This window comes from Dermochelys coriacea, chromosome 6 (genome assembly GCF_009764565.3).
Source record: "Dermochelys coriacea isolate rDerCor1 chromosome 6, rDerCor1.pri.v4, whole genome shotgun sequence".
NCBI lineage: Eukaryota > Metazoa > Chordata > Testudines > Dermochelyidae > Dermochelys > Dermochelys coriacea.
The window spans coordinates 4,681,655-4,701,325 of NC_050073.1; the positions used below are offsets into that span (position 1 = coordinate 4,681,655).

The following is a 19,671-nucleotide window of genomic DNA, read 5'->3' on the forward strand; positions in this document are numbered from 1 at the left end:
GACAAGCAGCCTGCCTGCTTGTCTTATGAATGGAGGATCACAGCTGGCCTGCTTGTTGCTCACTGGGAGAAGGACTTTGGGTGACCTAAACTTCATTAGATCATGAAACTGTCTTGTTATTTAAATCTAGACTCTAGAAGGCATATTATGACTTTGTTTTAAATGTAACCCATTGTTTCCAATACTTTTACCTAATTGCTATTACATGAATCGCTGTTGTTTGCTTTCACTGTACTTCTTTTCACCATAAACAAAGGGAAGTGCTGTGTGTTAAGCAGAGCTGTGATCCTGTGGTAAGCTGAGGTGTGGCGTTCCTTTGGGAACAGCAGGTCTGTGAATTCTGTGTGTCCAGTGGAACAGAGGCTGGACACTCTGCAAATTTATCAGCACCTATTTACTTCCAGATCATTGATGAAAATATCAAATAGTGTCTGGTCTTGTACCGATCCCTGCAGAACCCCACTAGAAACTCCCCCATTGACAGTTGCTTCTTGAGCTCTGCCAGTCAGCCCCTTCTTAATCCATTTAACTTGTGCTCTGTTGATGTGGCATTGTGCTATATTTTTAATCAGAATGTCACGTGAGTCTAAGTCAACTGCCTTACAAAAACCCTAAGTATATTATAGCTACACAACTACCTTTCAGAGTAACAGCCGTGTTAGTTTGTATTCGCAAAAAGAAAAAGGAGTACTTGTGGCACCTTAGAGACTAGTCTCTAAGGTGCCACAAGTACTCCTTTTTCTTTGTACAACTACCTTTATCAACCAAATTTGTAACCTTGTTAAAGAATTATATCAGCTTTGTCTGACAAAAATGTCTTTTCCATAAAACAATGCTGTCTGGCTTTAATTATATCTTTTCAGTCTTTGTTGATGGAAGCCCTTATCAGCTTTTCCCTTGTGTCGCCCAGAATTGATGTCACGCTAACCAGCCTATAATTCCCCTGGTCACCCTGCTTGCCCAGCACAGTATTAGCATTCTTCCAGTCTTCTGGCATTTCATTCCAACATCTATTAAAAATAAACATTCGCAGGCCTGCGATCTCCTCCGCCAACTTTGTTGGGACTTTGGGGGAAGATTTACCTGGGCCTGTGATTTGAACATGTTTAGTAGACGTTGTTTAACATCCTCCTCGGTCACTAACGGGCCGGAAAGTAGTTCATCATCCTCACGTGCTGCAAGTTCATCATCCTGCTTCTCTCCAAATACAAAGCCCTAATATTTATGGAACACTTCTGCCTTTTGTACATCCTTATTAACAGTTTTACCATCTCCGCCTAGGAACGGAATCGGTCTGGTCCTTAGCCCTACCAGGCATGGATTTTTCTTGATGTTTTTAGGTTCCCTTATTGCCATCTCTGCTGGGAATAGACAGTCACGGACAATCCTGTCCCACTCCCCACCCTGGTCTCTCAAGTCTCAGTCCCAAGTCACAGAGAAGCCGGAGCTGCTCCAGAACTGGCAGGGCTGGGGAGATTCCAGGCCAGTTGTGGTGAGATGCAGCCAGGGCAACTCCCATCCTGCAGTCCTATGAGAGGAAAATCAGATCCGGGAATCCCCCTGATCCCCCAGAGCCAATGGGGATGTGGCAGGAGATCACTCAGCCCTGGCTATCAGGTAGGAGATGAGTCCCGTGAGCAGCGGCACCAGGATGAGCAGACACACCCAGACCCCAATGCTGAGAAGGGTGAACCGGAAGGACTTCCGGGCCCAGAGATCCGCATCGGGAGAGTTTGTCTTCCGCTTCTCGTTTGCCTGGGGAGAAAAGGGAGAGTCACCAGAAGCACGGCCCTGTCATCCTCCCTCTCTGCTATATCCAGCCCACGGTAGTCCTCAGCACCGAGACATGACCCCGTACCCCCTCTATATCCCAGTCCCCGGTAACTCCTGGCACCGAGACATGGCCCCGTACCCCCCGCTATATCCCAGCTCCTGGTAGCCCCCCGCACCAAAACACGGCCTCGTACCCCCGCTACATCCCAGTCCCAGGTAAACCCTGGCACCGAGATGTGGCCCCGTGACTCCTGCTACATCCCAGTCCCTGGTAGCTCCCGGCACCGAGATGTGACCCCGTGCCCCCACCACCCTATCCCAGCTCTTGGGAACCTCCAGCACCCAGACATGGCCCCAGGCCCCCCTCACCCTATTATATCCCAGCCCCCAGAACCGTCCAGCACTGAGACATGTCCTCATCCTCCCTGATGTATCCCAGCTCCCCTCACCTTGACAGCATAGATTAGGGCCAGCACCCCCAGGCAGGAGCAGCAGCAGACAATGCTGCCTATGGCCAGGCAGCGGAGGGCACGGGGACGTGGGGTCCAGGCAGACGGCTCAGACTGCGAGGGCCCCTCCTGGATCATCACCACAGCCTCTGCCTCATCCCCTGCGGGTTTCCCAGCGCAGCCGTTCCCTACACCGAGGTCCATCTCCTCCCCCATGGGGCACCGAGGGCACCTACAGGACAGAAACACGGATAGCCACATGCCACAGCCCTGCCTTGCCCCGCTCCAGCTGCTGTAGCCCCAGGCATGGCCAAGCTCCACCTCAGGGAGGGGAATTGGGGTGCCCAACCAGCTCAGGGATAGGGTGTTGAACCCAGAGTTATTAGGGAGAACCCCTCCCCCACACCAGCTCCCTTAAAGCTGGGTCCCCTCTGAGCCGGATCCCCTCATCCTTTGCGGGCTTCCCCTTTCGGGCTGTGTCTGTGCTTGGGATTACCCTTGTCCTCCCTGGGTTCCATTGCCCTGAGTCACTGCCTGCAGGGGATTTCCTGGCTGCCCAGGGGAGGGAGGGTGGCACCGGGGAAGGGAAGGTGGCACCGAATGCCAGGGCACAGTCCATTCCTGAGCTTCCAGAGAAAGCTGCCTCAGCCAGCAATGCCCCATCCCCCAGTGACCCCCAAAAGGGGAAAGGCCCCACATCCCATCCCCCTGCCCCTCGCCCCCCCGAGCCAGTCAGTCCCCTCCCCCAGTCTCTGGTTCAGAATTGCTCCTTCTTTCTGTTAGCTCTTTTCAAAGGCGTTTTAAAGGTGGCTTTGAGTGCAGAGCAAACAGCAGCCCATGGGCTTCCTAACGTTCCCTCGGTTCCTCTCCAAACCCCGCTGGGTCCTGGACTCTGCCCGAGAGCAGGATGCTAAGGGGGGTAAAGATCCCGTAGTCCCAGGGCAGCTGTGAGTCTGGTCTGCCCTAGGGAAGGGCAGGGAGACAGGCTGAATGGGCTCTGATTGGGAGTTGTCTCTATCTCTGCTGGGGAAACAGACTCTTGGGGAGGGGGCTGTGCAGACGAGGAAGGGGTGGGGTGGAAGGGAAGAGCCCCCCACCCCCATGGGGAATTGTCTCACCTGGTGGCAGCGTTCTGTCCTGGGATCCCAGCTCCATCCGTCTCCATTGGCCTGTTTGTCTGCACACCTGTGAGTTCACGGTCCAGGTTTGGCAGTGCCGCTTTAGGGCTGGGCCCAGCCTCTCAGCATGAGCTCATTGACTCTGACTCAAAGCTGGCTGGCTGCCTCGTCAAACGCCCCCACCCACCTTGCCCCTCTGGCTGAGTCCCCGCCAGGTCCCTGGGTGGATAGTCAGGCTGGGCTAGTGGCTTGAGTGTTGACATCCCCCTGCCTCTGGGGCATGTGAGCGGGGAGGGCTGGTCGGTGGGCTAGGAGCTAGTTTCTGGGGCAGGGGGAGCCGTCTGATCAGCTATGGCTGCCTCCTTCCATCAGCTTGGGAGTTTTGCTCTCTCCATGTCTGGCAGCCCCCTCCCCATGGGTAGCAGCAGGACAGGTGAGTCTGTGTGTGTGTCCCTCTGCCTCTGAGCATGTGTCTGTCCAGCAGCCCCAAGGCCGAGCAACTGTGTCACGAGCCACCGCTCCCTCTCCAGGTGGGGCTGAATGAGGAAGAACTTGGGGCCCAGTGCTGGGGACGATCCACCCTGTGACTGCCCAAGCCAGTCGGGAAACCAGTCTTCACTCATTCCTGTGGCATGCCCCGGGGCTCCTGTGTGATAGTCCCATGCCCTCATATGGCACAGCTAGGGGGTGTCACTTCCCCATGCCCTTATATGGCACCTCCAAGTGTCATGTTCCCAGCGCTAACACAATTCAAAGGCCTGCAGAGAGTACCTTTTAAACGTGTACTCGCTGAGGGTTAAAGTTTGGAGGAATAAAATTAAAACGACGTGTGCCTGGGGAAATGAGTTGTCACAAATGATGTGTCAGAGCTTGTATGAAGCTGTACGAATACTTTGTATGACATTAGCGAAATCCAGCTGAACAAAGAAGACATTCCACATGCCGTTCTGATTATTTTATCTAGCGCTCTAGCGGGGTCGTCTGCCTCTGGTGCTTTGTCCACCCGCTCTGGTCTTTGAGCTGAGCGTTTCTGTGTGAAACAGAGGTACTGCAGTGTGCATGCCAACGTGGTAATATTTTAAACACTATCCATGCACAAATGAACACAAGTATCTTTGATTTTATGGTTCACGTCATCAAAAACATAAGAGCTGCCATACTAGGTCACAGACCATGGTCCGTCTGGCTCAGAATCCTGTCTCTGACAGTGACCCATGCCAGAGCTTAAGAGTGTGCACAGTACAGGGCAAATATGGAGTGATCCGCCCTGTCTTCCACTCCTGGCTTCTGGTAGTCAGAGGTTTAGGATAACCTTGAGCATGGGGTTCCATCTCTGACCATCTTGGCTAATAGCCATTGATGGACATGTCCTCCATGATTTTATGCACTTCTTTTTAAAAGCCTGCTATAGTGGGGTCATCACCATGGCTGCTCTGGCCAGGGGCATCTACAACACAACCTGGGCAGTCCTCAAATTGCTTCTCTCTCAGAAAGTCATTGGCCTCCCGCAAGGAGGAATTTCTATTAGGGGCAAAGTAGATTAGGGATCATTGTTGAAAGGGCAAAGATATTTGCACACTTAGTTCTGCATTATTTTTCTCATACATGTTGATAAGTTAGAGTTTGTCCAGAACAAGAGACATGTGGCCCCATGTCCTCCTGAGTGTGCGGTAGGTCTATGGGCATCTAGGCCTTCACAAAGTACCCCTCAGCCACTCAACTCCTACCATTGGTGCACATGGCATCCAATTGATCACTGTCCCCTTTGTAACAGCCTTTAACATCTTTGAAGACTGTTACCAGGTCCCCGCTGAGTCTTTTTATCTCAAGACTGGAGCATGGGACACAGGTCACTTGCTGGAGGATTCTCTGCACCTTGAAGTCTTTAAACCATGATTTGAGGACTTCTATAGCTCAGACATAGGTGAGAGGTTTATTGAAGGAGTGGGTGGGTGAGATTCTGGGGCCTGCACTGTGTAGGAGGTCAGACTAGATAATCAAAATGGTCCCTTCTGACCTTAATATCTATCTATGAGTCTAAGACTAAAAACAACCGTGTTTTTAGCCCTTCCTCATAGGTGAGGTTTACTAAACCTTTTATCATTTTTGTTGCTGTCCTCTGGCCTCTCTCCAATTTCTCCACCTCTATCCTAAAAGGGGGTGTCCACAACTGGACACAATGCTCCAGCTGAGACCTCACCAGTACTGAGTAGAGCGGGACAATTACCTCCCGTGTCTTACATACAATGCCCGGTTAAAACACCACAGAACGATATTAGCTTTTTTCACAACTGCATCATATTGTTGACTCGGATTGAATTTGTGATCCACTATACCCCCAGATCCCTTTTTGCAGTACTATCATTTAGCCAAGTTATTCCCTGTTTTGTATTTGTGCCTTTGATTTTTCCTCCCCAAGTGTAACATTTTGCACTTGTCTTTATTGAATTTTATCTTGTCAAATTCAGACCAATTCCTTAATTTGTCACAGTCATTCTGAATTCTAATCCTGTCCTCCAAAGTGCTTGCAACCCCTCCCAACTTGGTGTCAGCAACAAATTTTATAAGCACACTCTCCACTCCATTATCCAAATTATTAATGAAAATACTGAATAGTATTAGACCCAGGATGGACCCCTGCAGTACTTCACTAGATACGCCCTTCCACTTTGACAGTGAATCATTGAGAACTACTCTTCCAACCAGTTTTGCACCCACCTTATAGCAATTTCCTCTAGACTACATTACTTTAGTTTGCTTATGAGAATGTCATGTGAGACTGTGTCAAAAGCCTTATTAAAAATCAATATATCATACCTATTGCTTCTCCCCTAACAGGGCTACTGGCCTAGTTGTTAAAGGAGGAAATTAGGTTGATTTGACATGATTTATTCTTATACCCACTTCCACTTCAGTAGTGCCTCATAATTCCTCCCCAGTCTCTCTGCATTAGGCCCTTTGTTATCGTAACACGTTTTCAGTAATTGCTCAGCTCTCTCATCGACTGACTTGTATGATTTAATGCTGTCAAGTATCTAGAGTTACAGCTTGCATAAAAGTAAAATGTAAAGTGTTATATATTTATCAGTAAGAACAGAAAAAAATCATTCTTTCAGGCCCCTTGATTCTGATGATAAAAACAAAGAACGTCATTGTTGCTTTGCAGATACTGCTACAAAATATTGTCCATCGTGTACTCCCTCCTATGCTTTTGTTAAGGGTATTTATTTACTCGTCTGATAGTCCACTGAAAAGTACAACTATATTTGATAAAACTGAACAGACGTTTAAGAGGCGAATCGGAGAAGGTTGCTGTTTCACACCAAAAAAAAAATTCAGAAAGAGAGGAGAGGGCGTGGGGTGGGTCAACAGTGTCAGAGGCTGCAGCCTTATTCCTGGCCCACATGCAGACACAAAGCCATGGCTTTTACCTTTTAACATTTTACTTTTTTATTGTAAAATCCCTGAACGGAGCGGATTTATAGCATGATTGGAATTTAAATCTTTCTTTACAATTGACAAGCCTAGTAAGAGACCTATGTCCCATCTTTGTCAACTGCCTTTGTTTCATGTTCTCTGTGTATATAAATCTCCCCACTGTATTTTCCACTGAATGCATCTGATGAAGTGAGCTGTAGCTCCCGAAAGCTTATGGTCAAATAAATTTGTTAGTCTCTAAGGTGCCACAAGTCCTCCTTTTCTTTTTGCGGATATAGACTAACACGGCTGCTACTCTAGAAAACCTTCAACCACCCAAAAACCTTCTCTAAAGGCAGGTTTCAGTCTGGGCAATTCATTTAGGCAAAACTTCAAAAACAAACACGATTTTTTAAAGGTGGGGAGAGATCTTTTAAACACTGATATGTAATTTTTATTTAATTAGACCTCTTCATCTTTAACACAAAACCAAAATGCTAAACAATCTGTTCCACCTAGTATTTAGCTGTGACCTTGAGTACCTATCCCAGACCTCTACCTAATTCAACTGATAATGCACAGACTCAGCTCAGGCATATAGACGAAGGGCTCACGCTTGTTGTTAAAACAAGGAGACCAGAAAGGAAAGGTTTACAGAGGTGTTCCAGTCTGCTAGAGACCAGATCTTGAAGGGACTTCGCATTGTATAATGGACTGTTAAAACAAGTGTCAGGCGCATCAAAGCAGATAGGAGAGTCTCTGTATAAATTATAAACTTTAAATTGAACATTTCAGCTGTTAGCAGCATTGATGGAGGATCTGCAACTTGAGCAAGCAGAACTGCAAAAATTGTCCAAGGGCTGCAAAGGGCCCATGGAAAGCAACTTGTAGAGGTAAATTGCTGACCGATGCAAACAAGTCAATGCTCAAGATATGTCCCAAGATGATTGTACCAACAGTCATGGCCTAACTTGTTTTACACAAGCTGGTGTGATAAGATGTGCTGCACGAGACTAGAAAGTTCCAGTCCCAGCTACAAAATCTCAAAAGCTGATGTTTCATTCCCTGATTGGATGGTGAGAAAGGATGACACTTTTCAAATCTTCACTATCTGCTTGTTCCACACCAGCACTTCCAAGAAAAGCTTCCTGAAGGCTGAAGACACCTGGAAGGGAGAAGACAGAGATCCTGAGCTGATGCCCTAGGAATCCTCCGAGTGACAGGAAGTACCTGTCTCAGATAGGCACTTGTAACTGTCTCTATTTCCAAGCAATTCAGGTTGCCTCCTAATGCACTGGGAAAAGACGGTGGTCGTGTGTGTCCTTTGCTCCACCTGTGTTTGCAATGTCAACTCTTACTGTGAATAGTAACAGCACACAAAAGCTGACAAGTGAGCAAAGATCTGGTAAGTAACACACAAACTTTCTCTTGGGTGATGACCTAAGTCAATCAACTGACCACTTCCTGAAACTGCGTTCCTAATTAGTAAGGAAGTGTACATGCTTGTGTATGAGTTTTAAAGAGTGTCACAGAATATGTCCTCGTTTTGTAGCAAATTCCAATCAACATTGTTGTACAGTAGCTTGGACATTGAACAATTTACTGTTGTTAACTAAGATGGTATAACACCGTATGCACATCTGCCATAGTTAATGTTCCATACTGCTGTCCCAGTTCAGGGCAAGCGTAGCTGCATCTGCCTTCAGTGGTTCAGCGAGGGCACTCAACCCTCAGGCTTCCAGCACTGCAACTGTTGCCTTTATTGAGTAGAGACATGGGTCCCTCTCCCTTCTGACCAGGGTATTTCCAGGATGGACAGTTCCCTGCCTTTGCTCCCAGCACAAACAGACTGCCCAAACAGACCTGCTTGCTTCCTCTTCAGAGATCAACAGAGCGATTGCCAGCAATACAAGTTGCCATACCAAGTTTTCTAGGCAAGCCAACTTTATTCTTAAGGTACAAAGCATGACAGAGAACCATTAAAACCAACAAAAGAATTGGCACATGTACTAATAAGTTTATCAGAGTTCAACCCAACTCTCACAGGGGCTGTGGCAAGATCCTTCTTTCAACCCTCGCCTCTGGGGGCTTCCTTGTGATCACAAGTTCAGCGGCGCTTCAGTCACAAGCACACAGACTTAAGAGGCCTCGTAGGTCAAGTCCTTCCAATCTTCCCCCGAGAACTGGAGCCCTCCATGGAGCAAGGCTCCAGTCCATTTGCTGGATCAGGAAGAAAGCCCCAGCTCCACCTTCTCTGTTGTCTGTGGGGCTCTGGAGAATCCAGTTCAAACCAGTCTATGCATGTCTCCCTCGGAGGGGGAGAAAGAGTTTGAAGGCTGATAATGCAGGAAGTTTGTTTGCACCCTACTAGAGAAGGTACATACAATGCTGCAGTAACAGACACAGCTGCATTTTTAATACCATATATCCCAAAGGCGTTAACCCTAATTCAGTAAGGTTTAATTTAACTCTGTAAAGCTTCTCTTAATTCCATATGGTTCGTTCAGGACATTATGGAATATTGTCAGTGTGTCACACCTGCTGGTCAAGTGCTAGGCACACAGAGATATAAAATGAGACCAAGTGGGCAGGCTTCTTGATCTGCACTAAGTCTGCCCAACGATTCATTAGAATGTAGGAATTCGTCTTAACTACTTAGAAATGTTAGAGCCCGGGGCTAATCTCACTCCTTGGGAAACAGGTAACGAGGGTTGATTACTATGTCTCCATGGGTGAACTGGCATATAAGTAATTGGCAGATTGTCTTCTACTCTAGCTTTGGATTGTTTTTCCTCTGGTGTGATAGCAGCACTTAAGTTGCTGACACAAACAAGCATAAGTGAGACCCTGATTTGAGTGACAGAGTAAAAGCGTTTTCAATGGTAGTTGTGAGATTTGATTCTGAAAACCTACATGGTTATATTGACCGTGCTAGTTTATGGACCCACATCATAGTCCAACGCTCTTCTCATCTTCTTATGTCCTAAACTTGTAGTTGTTGCTAAGGATATTTAATCCTATTCAACTCCTATGATGTTTTCTTTAGTTAAAGTAATAAACATGAGAAGAACCCTAAGACAGGTGAGATGGGTACTCCGATAAGCAGTTGCTTAACCAAGGTTTATTTTATAGCCTGTATTTCTTACAAGTGCCACCCACTTTGTGCTGGGTTGAGCCCAATGACTTCAATTAAATCAAATCATTTCAGCCTTGGTGTGAGAGACAGGCAAAGAACAGGGGGGACCAAACTGCCACCCTGAGGATGTGGCAATGAGAGGGAATTGATGAGGTGAGAGATATCCAGATGACCCCAGCAGGCAAGCACCCCTGCAGAGGAAGGAGGTCAGAGGAGATGGGCATTGCCTTGAAGGAATGGGAGAACAGAGGCACACAACTCACTGCAGAGGATTTGCTGGTAGTTTTTCCCTCTTTATTTTTTAAAAACACTTGATTCAGAGCATTATTCTGAAAAGAGTTTACGTCAGCCCTCTGTACATGTTCTCAACATGCTTCAGTGGGAAAGACAGCTCCGTGGGAACACCTCCCCGCCAGCTCCTGATCTCCCAGCTCCCCAACCACATACTCCCTGCCCCCTCCCAGAGAATGGCTGCCGTGGAGAGAGGAAATGCTGTTTTCCCTTATACAAAACACTGAGGAATCAATTTAAATTACTGATCAATGGCACATCCGCTAACCATGCTCAGTCAGTTTATTAAGCAAAGATAGATCAGCACAATACAGAAAAGCAAAGGTTAGCACTGTACCAGCTGGGGATACAGGCTCGCAGCAGTCTTCAATCTGTTCCAAAATCATGAGCTTAGCTGACATTTATATCCTGCATTTTCAATAGGCAGAACATCCTCCACTCCCCCCACCCACCCCCATCTCACAGTTGCATCAAAGACCTAATTTCCCTATTCTTATCTACTTGCCCCACCTGTTTTTCAAGGTCTACAGACATCTTCACCCAAGACACCTGCACCAATCACTCCTATCACTTTATACCCTGTATTTTGTACACTAATTGTTATTTGGCAAACCTTAACAGAACATACATCTTGCTTGACAGTTCCTACACTTACAAATACCAGACATTATATACAGCTCACTCCGTAGCCTTTGATTAATTTAGAGTGCACAAGTCACTGATCGTGGTACTCATGCAGCTATGTAAAATGTATCATACCAACTGACATTGGTGGGTCTCACACAGATCTGAAGACTAATATCCAACTGAAAAGGAAACAGCAAAATGGTTCCCTGCCTTGCACATGCTCCCAACCTCATGGAGACCCCCGGAAGCATCACAGGTGAAGATGGAAGAAACAGTAAGTGGAGAAACACCATAAGTAGACATGATTCCACTATCCTGTCATCCTGGTGTATGGAGTTGGTCTGACCAGCTTTTAACTCATTTTCCAAACACCCCACCAGATTATTTGAGACCGTAAGCAAGCCATTCCTAGCAAAGAAAAAATAGTTTTTAAATATGGACCTTTCAAAATCAGCTCAGGGGTCACAGGTCAACAACTGTAAGCTTAGCATGAACACAAAGCATATTAGGAGTCTGATTCATAGTTACACAACTTAGCAAAAGTGCAAAAATACAAAACCGTCAGAAACATATGATATTGGCTAATAGCCCCTCCCTGCCCAGATTTATAGTAACAGGGTGAAACCCTGGGGGGGGGGGGGAATCACATAACTGATGTGAAAGCATTTAAATGAAGTTTAGGCTGTTTTAGCAAAACACATGACAAAACAAAATTGACACACACAAAATCAATACAATTAAAGCCTTAAGAGTAATCTCTATCCAAGCATTAGACATAAGTATTTCTAAGTCACCATCATGCCTGTGATTATATAGAGTCTTTTATGCTTTGTGCATGACATTGTTAATCTGATTAAGATGCATCTCTCTTCAGTCTAATGATATTTTTACATTTGAGGTTAGTGGATCAATGTGTAGGTTAAACAACTGGTATTATTTTTCAACTTCATCCTGGTGATGGGGTTCACTTTGGATAATGGATTCACTGATGCCTGTTCCAATCTACACATTATAGTTGAACTTGCAACACTGTGGGTCAAACAGAAAGTTGGAGTGGTGATATTACAAGCAAAGTCTCCATAGGTCAAAAAAATTTTGAACTGGTTACCATGCAATACCATCTCTCCAGAGCCTAGGTCACCGTAACTGCTGGTTGTCACCAGTGGATGAGTTTTGCAGGACAAGAGGCTGTAGCATCTTGTCCATCTGTCTCGTTGAGCAGTGTCAGGCTGGCATGGCCACAGACAGGAGTTATGATGTCAGACATTACACAGGCACATGCATTGATGCATGGCAGCAGGCTACATGTGGCGGGCTCCAGGTTTGTACTGCTGAATGAAATACCAGTAGCCGTGGTACATCCAGACACTCGTTGTAGATGTCTTCTTCTAGGTAATCAAGTGACTGGACAAATGCCAATTTATTAAACATGTCAGCGCTAAGCTTTGGACAACGGAAGCCAAGACTGTTTAGATCAACAAGTACCTCTCGTATGATGAGGTGTCACTGACCCCAAATTACAAATTGTGCTCAAAGGAATCTGTTTGCAGGATTTGAGACATTTCCGGTTTACAAGAGCCTTTGAGATACATTGACGGAAAGATCATTTAGCTAATTTTTTGTCATTGATAAAATTAGGAAAGGTTTCAGAGTAGGGTTCCATTTCATCATCGCTTGACAAACTGGTTATGGTTAACACAACTATGATAAATAGTGCAAATAATCTTCTTACCTATGCCATGTTCCTTTTCTTTCCTGTAATTAATTGATTAATCTTGGTGTGTGGCTGAACAGTTTAGCAATGTCATGCTTATTATACACAAACTATAACTTTCTTCAGTAGTTAGGCCATTAATGCCATATTATAGGTTTAGAAACTGGTTCCACTGTCTGGTACTTGAAATAGTTAATGTGTCTTTTTATATTTTCTAAATCTCCCCTGTTCGAAAAAAGACATCCGTGATTCAAATAATCCTAAAATTGAACAAACAATTCCATCAAAACTTCAGAGTTGCCTATTTTGAAAGATACCAGACTATGTAACAGTTTGAGCAGCTCCCAGATTTTGCACTTGTCCCTGATAAAATGCTGTTAAGTCTAATAACAAAGATGCATACAGCAACAATACATTTGTTTTTACACAGTGGACAAATTCAGCAATATTCCATTGAGAAAGATTTAAAACAATAGATATATGCATAAACTACACATTATTAAGCAAAGCACCAGGGACTGAAATAGCAGTTAGACCAGTAAGCGAGCACAGTCCAACCTTAGGGCACTGTAACATCTCTATAGCCAATTGCATACTCAACTGTTCTAACAGAGTAGGTGGAAGTGTAATTGGCTCATTTGTCACCTGTAGGTTTATCTTTTCCCTTCTGAGGCCTGGGGGTTTCTTCACTATGCACTGATATACCTTGGTGTCTTTGGTCTAGGTGACACACCTCTAAAACATCTGAAGTTGGTTAGCATGCTAAACTTTAGCCACATTTCTCTTATTCCCAGTAACCCGATTACACATAAATGAGTTTAATTTATCCACAGTTCAATAGAGAGAGCCATTTATTATACAAATTATGCTCCAATAAGCATAACAGAAGCATGACCTGGTCTCCTACTTTCCAGTCATTTTCCTTTATCTGTCAAAATACACTTTTGCTTTTCACTTTGATATTCCCAATTCATTAGCTATGTACACATGTGCTTGTTTAAGGTAGTCTGAAAGTTTTGCACAAAACATCCATTTTTATTCCCTCAATCTCATGCATCATTAGTTTTTCATAGATGTTTTGAAAGTCTCATTTCTCCATGCATCATTACCTCAAACAAAATGCAATTTCTTGCACTAGCAAAGCAGCTCCGAATGCCATGTCAAGTAATGGAATGAGACTGTCCTGGTCTCTTCCCTTTAGAAACTTTCTCACCATCAGTTTGACGAGTCTGTTCATCCTTTCCACTTGTCCTGAGCGCAGTATGGACTGTGAAACTTTTGTTTTGTCCCTAAAACCAAAAGACAATTTTGGAAGATTTTTTCCTGTAAAGTTAGTTCCTCGATCCGATTTCAATTTTGCCAGTAGGGCCCAATAGGAAAATACCTAGACTACCAAAACACGAGCCATTGCTGAAGAAAAGAAATATTTATTTCCTTTTTAACTTGCAGGTAACAGTCCCACAAAATGAATCTGCAAAGTAGACCACGGCCCTGAATTTTTATGAGCTTTAAGGGGAGCACTGTTATTACTTTAAGATCATTTTGCACACAGATTAAGCAATTGTCACAGCATTATTTCACATTTCTTATCTCTGGCTACAAACCTACTCTCGCCAATCTTTGCCTGGTTTTATCAGTCCCTTGCTATCCTCCTGAGGGAACATCATGGACCAAATAAATCCAATTTTCATATTAGTGCCCCATCCCTTTTTACATAAGAAAGCAACTCTCCGTGGCTCTCTATTTTGGTTTGTAAGATTTTAAGAGTTAGTCCTATGACAATTCCTTCCTTGTTCCCGTTTTATTGCTTCTGACAATACAGGTAGTCTCCGCAAGACTGACTGCTAAAACAGAAATGTTCACAATTTTATGGAAAAAGCCCATCACTTCCTTGTCACCCCTTGATCACTTGGTGTAGCAAGAGTTAGCGATAAGATTTTCATAATAAAACAGAGCCGTACAGCTTTCTTCATTAGCATAATGGTGAATAGCTCTGCCCGTCCTGCAGCACACTGGGGTCTGATTCCCGACAAGGAGGCTGTACTTCAAGGTTTAGGAATTTACCAGTGACTTTGGTAAGAACAGAGTACCTTTATAAACAAATCACGTAATGAAATGAGAAGGGCGAGGTGGGGGACACAAATAAAATGCCGAAGAAAGCAAGTACCAAAAAAAAAAAGTAAGAAAAAAATATAGAAGAGCGTAGAATACGGGAGGAAAAGCAATTTATGAGAGATGGGAGGGGACAGTCTATGGCCAAGGCAGGTCAGACTAGATGGATCATAATGGTCTCTTCTGGCTTGGGAATCTAGGAAACCTTTAGAACCTAGGGGTTACAGTGGACGAGAAGCTGGATATGAGTCAACAGTGTGCAGTTGTTGCCAAGAAGGCCAATGGCATTTTGGGATGTATAAGTAGGGGCATAGCCAGCAGATCGAGGGACGTGATGGTTCCCCTCTATTTGACATTGGTAAGGTCTCATCTGGAGTAGTGTGTCCAGTTTTGGGCCCCACACTACAAGAAGGATGTGCAAAAATTGGAAAACGTCCAGCAGAGGGCAACAAAAATGATTAGGGGACTGGAACACATGACTTATGAGGAGAGGCTGAGGGAACTGGGATTGTTTAGTCTGCGGAAGAGAAGAATGAGGGGGGATTTGATAGCTGCTTTCAACTACCTGAAAGGAGGTTCCAAAGGGGATGGATCTAGACTGTTCTCAGTGGTAGCAGATGAGAGAACGAGGAGAAATGGTCTCAAGTTGCAGTGGGGGAGGTTTAGGTTGGATATTAGGAAAAACTTTTTCACTAGGAGGGTGGTGAAGCACCGGAATGTGTTACCTAGGGAGGTGGTGGAATCTCCTTCCTTAGAAGTTTTTAAGGTCAGGCTTGACAAAGCCCTGGCTGGGATGATTTAGTTGGGGATTGGTCCTGCTTTGAGCAGGGGGTTGGACTAGATGACCTCCTGAGGTCCCTTCCAACCCTGATATTCTATGAAAGGGAGAGGATGAAGCGAGGGAAGCAATGTGGAAAGGAGAGAGGCAAGATCAGGGGCAGGTTTATTAGAAAAGTTGGAACTTGGTGGGGGCATTACATAGCCATGCAGAATTGGAAAGCGAAAGCAAGGGTATGAGAAAACCAGCGAAGCATTCCAAAGCACAGGCAACAGCACCAAGTTCAGCACCCTGAGTTGAGTGAGGCATGAATGAGGAGAGAAAGGAGCAGACCATAAACACCGAAGCCTTTGAGTTAAACCGTCCTCATCAGACAGTGGTGTGGGAATTTGAAGATTTAAAGGCTGCTCTTTTTTCTTTTTTAGACCTGTTCTTTTCTTCTCCTTTTCTACATTCTGAGTGAGCCACTGATGGGCCCCGTTTTGCTACTGCTAACTGCTGCTGTGCTGCGGGTGGAGCGGGCTGGGGGGTGTTCAGAGGCACTGCTTTCCCCCAACGAGTTGCCATCTGGCTCCACTTCAGGGGTGGTGTTCTGGGGTGGGAGCAGGGCCGAGGTCTCACCGCCCACGTCTGGCTTTTCTTTCTGCCAGAGCGGGGCCATCCCATCCTCACTATCCAACGAGCTCTCACTGCCGGCCAGGACAGGCTCCTCCTTCCTCCACCGCCTCCTCCTCTTGCGGCCAGGCAGAGGTGGCTCGTTCTCAGCAGAGGTGTCACGGTCTGAGGCTGACCCAGAGCACAGGACTGCCACCTCCACACGGGGCAAGGCTGGGCTCTTGGAGGGCCGGCCCCGCTTGCGCTTGGAGGGTGATTCAGCACTGGGGGCAGCCGGGGCCCAGGGCACCTTGGGGGGCCGGCCCCTTCGGCGCTTCTCCAGAGGCTGCTCACTGCTTACTGTCTTGCTCCTGGATGAGACTGGCTCAGGGGCACTGGATCCTGACTTCTGGGCATGTGGCTTTGGGGTGCTGGGTGAGGGCTGTGCTTCTGCCTCCCCTGGCCGTTCTGAGGTCCTGCTCCTTGGTGAGGAGAGCTCAGGCATCTTGGTCTCCAGCTTCATGACATGGGATGTGGGGACACCGGGTGGTGGTTGTACATCTCCCTTGTTGACTTCTGAAGACTTCTTTTTGGAGGGCCCGTGCCACTCATGGGGCAAATCAGTATGGGGGATGACCAGGGCACCGTGCACCTTGGGAGGTCGGCCCTGCTTGCGCTTCTTGAGGCGGGAGTTGCTATCACTGCTGTCTGTCTCGCTCCCAGGTGAGAACAATTCAGGGGCCTTGGTCTCCAGCTTCCTGATGTGGGACTTAAGAGTGCCGGATGGCAACTGCTCCTCCCCCTGGCTCAGCTGCTCCAAAGATTTGATCTTGGGAGGCCGGCCCCGCTTGCGGGGCAACTCAGTGCTGGGGATGACTGGGGAACACTGTGCCTTGGGAGGACGGCCCCGCTTGCGGGGTGACTCAGCACTGGGGGCAACCAGGGAACATTGTGCCTTGGGAGGCCGTCCCCGCTTGCGGGGTGACTCAGCATTGGGGGCGACCAGGGAACACTGTGCCTTCTGAGGCTGGCCCCGCCCACGGGGTGATTCAGTGTCGTGGATGACTGAGGAACACTGTGCCTTGGGAGGACGGCCCCGCTTGTGTGGCAACTCAATGCTGGGGGGGACCACTATCAGGGAACATTGTGCCTTGGGAGGCCGGCCCCGCTTCCGGGGTGACTCAGCCCTGGGGGCAACCGGGGAACACCATGTCTTGGGAGGCCGGCCCTGCCTGCGGGGTGACTCAGCACTGGAAGCGACCGGGGAACACTGTGCCTTGGGAGGCCGGCCCCGCCCGCGTGGAGACTCGGCACTGGGGGCGATTGGGACACGGTGCGCCTTGGGAGGCCGGCCCCGCTTGCGCTTCTCAAGGGAAGAGTCATTCTCACAGATCTTCTTGCTCTTGGGTGAAGAGGGCTCAGGCGCCTTGGTCTCTGGCTTCCTGGCATAGGACTTGGGGGTGCCAGCTTGGGGCTGCACCTTCCCCTGGCTTGGCTGCTGCACAGATTTGTTCTTGGGGGGCCGGCCCCGTTTAGGCTTGAGGGGCATTGGGGACAGGCTGAGGGCCATCTCTGGCTCAGAAGCTTCATCGTCACTCTCCACCTCAACCCTGTGGCTGGTGGGCTGGCTGCGGTGCTGCGGGAGCTGTTCGCCGCTGGAGGACAGCGCCAGCTCCGAGATGCTGCTGGCCCAGCTGCTGCCACTGTTGTTGTCTTTCTGGTCTAACTCCCTCCTGCCACCCAAGTCTGGCAGTTTGTCCTCAAGCCCCATGTCCTGGGTCATGCTTGTCAGCTTCTCCTGGGGCTAGACTCACAGACCTGCGGGCCAGCTGGGGGAGGGAAGAGACAAATAGCAAGTGGAGAGGGGGCAGCGACTCACCTCTATCTGCACTTCCCCCCCACCAAGCATTAGAGCCCCACCCCCAGCTCCCCCTCCCCCCACCCGCCCAACCCTCCAGCTCCCCCTCCTCCAGCTCCCCCCCCACCCGCCCAACCCTCCAGCTCCCCCTCCTCCAGTTCCCCCCCCACCCGCCCAACCCTCCCCCTCCTCCAGCTCCCCCCCCACCCGCCCAACCCTCCCCCGGCTCCCCCCCAGATACCACCCAGCTCCCCCCTCCCCCAGCCAACCAACGCCAGAGCCCCCGCGCGCACAGCACCTCGATTTCAGGCCGCGCGATTTGGATTGGGCCGCGCGCCGTGCCCACTTCCGGCGAGGAGCCTGACCACCCACGCGCCAAGAAGGCAGGACACTCAACGGGCACTGGCAGGGAACAAATGAGGGGCGGGCCCGGGAGAATTGAGCGGCAGCCTGATTGACCAATCGAGCTCCGGGGCTCGGCCTCGGTGGGTGAGCAGCGGGGAGCGTGGCCAAACAGAAGGGGAGGGCGGGGTTTGAAGATGAGTGACGGCTCAGATAGCCAATCAGCAATGGGGATGCTGCGCGGCCATATAATTGACGAACCAATTAGCCAATCAGACGGGGAGGCGGAACGGTTTTCCCAAGTAGCCAACCAAACAGGAGCCGAGAGTGGGGGCGGGCCAGCCAATAGGGGAAAAGAAGGAGCTCTTAAATGGATAGCTTCCGGGGTTAACCTGGGGTCAGTCAGGTGACCTCTGACCCAGAGGCAGGGTTAGGGACCCTCACGCCAGGGGGGGCGCGTCACGTCACGTCACTGCTGCAACCTGGTCACGTGACCTGACCGGTGCCCTGGGCTGTCACATGGCAAACACTGACCCCGCGGTGCCCCCAGGTCACATGACACCCCAGCCCCCTGGGACCCTCAGGCAGCTGGGTCGGGGCCAGGGGGCGCCGCGGTGGGGGGGCTGCCCTGGGCCCATCCTGTCCCTGGCCAGGCCCAGGTTTGCCGGGGCTGGAGGGGCCCATCAGGCCTTAGAGCCCAGGGGGAGAATCTCTCCCGTGGGACAAACACGCACAACCTGGGGGCGGGGGGTTAGGGTGACCAGGTGTCTGCTTTGCGACTGGAACAACCGGTGAAAAAGGGACCCTGGTGGCTCCGGGCCGACTGGGCCATTAAAAGCCCGCTCGGCGGTGCTGTGGCTGTAAGGCAGGCTAGTCCCTACCTGTCCTGGCTGCGTGCGCCCCGGGAGCAGCAAACGACCAGCAGGTCCGGCTCCTAGGCAGCAGGGCCATGGCAGCACGGTGCATTTCCCCAAGCACCGGCTCCGTGCTCCCATTGTCTGGGAACTGGCCAATGGGGGTGGGGGAGCAGTGTCTGCGGGCGTGTGGAGCCTCCGGGCCGCCCCACCTAGGAGACAGACCTGCTGGTTGTTTGCTGCTTCCGGGTCATGCGCAACATGGTGCCAGCATAGGCGCGGGAGGTGTGTGTGTGTGGGGGGGGTGCCTCCCCTGCCTATGCCCTGCTCCCAGACCTCTGCCCCACAACCCCTCACCTCGCCTGGGGGGCTCGGGTCCTGGGCCCCGTGGCGGCCCCACCCCCGCTCCCAGGCCTCTGCTCCTGGGTATCGCTTGCCCTGTGCCCGTAGCCCCGCACCTGGCCCCATGGACAGGGCTCTACTCTTGGCCCCGCACATGGGGTCCCAGTTGCTGGTCCCTACCTGGAGCTCTGTTCCTGGCCCCATGCCCTCCCCCAGCTGTCGCCTCGGCCCCCTTATCCCTGTCCGGGTCCCCCCCTCCTGGAGAG

The 19,671-nt window shown here is 49.2% G+C and overlaps 3 protein-coding genes across 4 annotated transcripts in view; all 3 read right to left on the reverse strand.

Annotated features, from left to right (window-relative positions):
* LOC119856526 (zinc finger protein 572-like) overlaps window positions 1-19,671 on the reverse strand; it is a 568,866-nt gene that overhangs the window by 386,022 nt on the left and 163,173 nt on the right. The window lies entirely within an intron of this gene.
* On the reverse strand, window positions 764-2,847 carry TMEM265 (transmembrane protein 265). The gene is made up of 2 exons (XM_038404214.2): window positions 2,223-2,847; window positions 764-1,755 (listed from the first exon to the last, which is right to left on the reverse strand). Exons 1-2 carry the CDS (start codon window positions 2,481-2,483, stop codon window positions 1,597-1,599), a joined length of 420 nt encoding a protein of 139 aa, XP_038260142.2. The 5' UTR covers window positions 2,484-2,847; the 3' UTR covers window positions 764-1,596.
* On the reverse strand, window positions 10,420-18,384 carry LOC119856509 (serine/arginine repetitive matrix protein 1-like). The gene is made up of 2 exons (XM_038404079.2): window positions 18,166-18,384; window positions 10,420-17,838 (listed from the first exon to the last, which is right to left on the reverse strand). Exon 2 carries the CDS (start codon window positions 17,790-17,792, stop codon window positions 15,864-15,866), a length of 1,929 nt encoding a protein of 642 aa, XP_038260007.1. The 5' UTR covers window positions 17,793-17,838; window positions 18,166-18,384; the 3' UTR covers window positions 10,420-15,863.

Coding starts and splice junctions, on each gene's coding strand:
- LOC119856509 (XM_038404079.2), bottom strand. CDS start 17,792: ATGACCCAGGACATGGGGCTTGAGGACAAACTGCCAGACTTGGGTGGC.
- TMEM265 (XM_038404214.2), bottom strand. CDS start 2,483: ATGTGGCTATCCGTGTTTCTGTCCTGTAGGTGCCCTCGGTGCCCCATG. Junction 1,756..2,222: donor CCCTAATCTATGCTGTCAAG/GTGAGGGGAGCT, acceptor TTTTCTCCCCAG/GCAAACGAGAAGCGGAAGAC.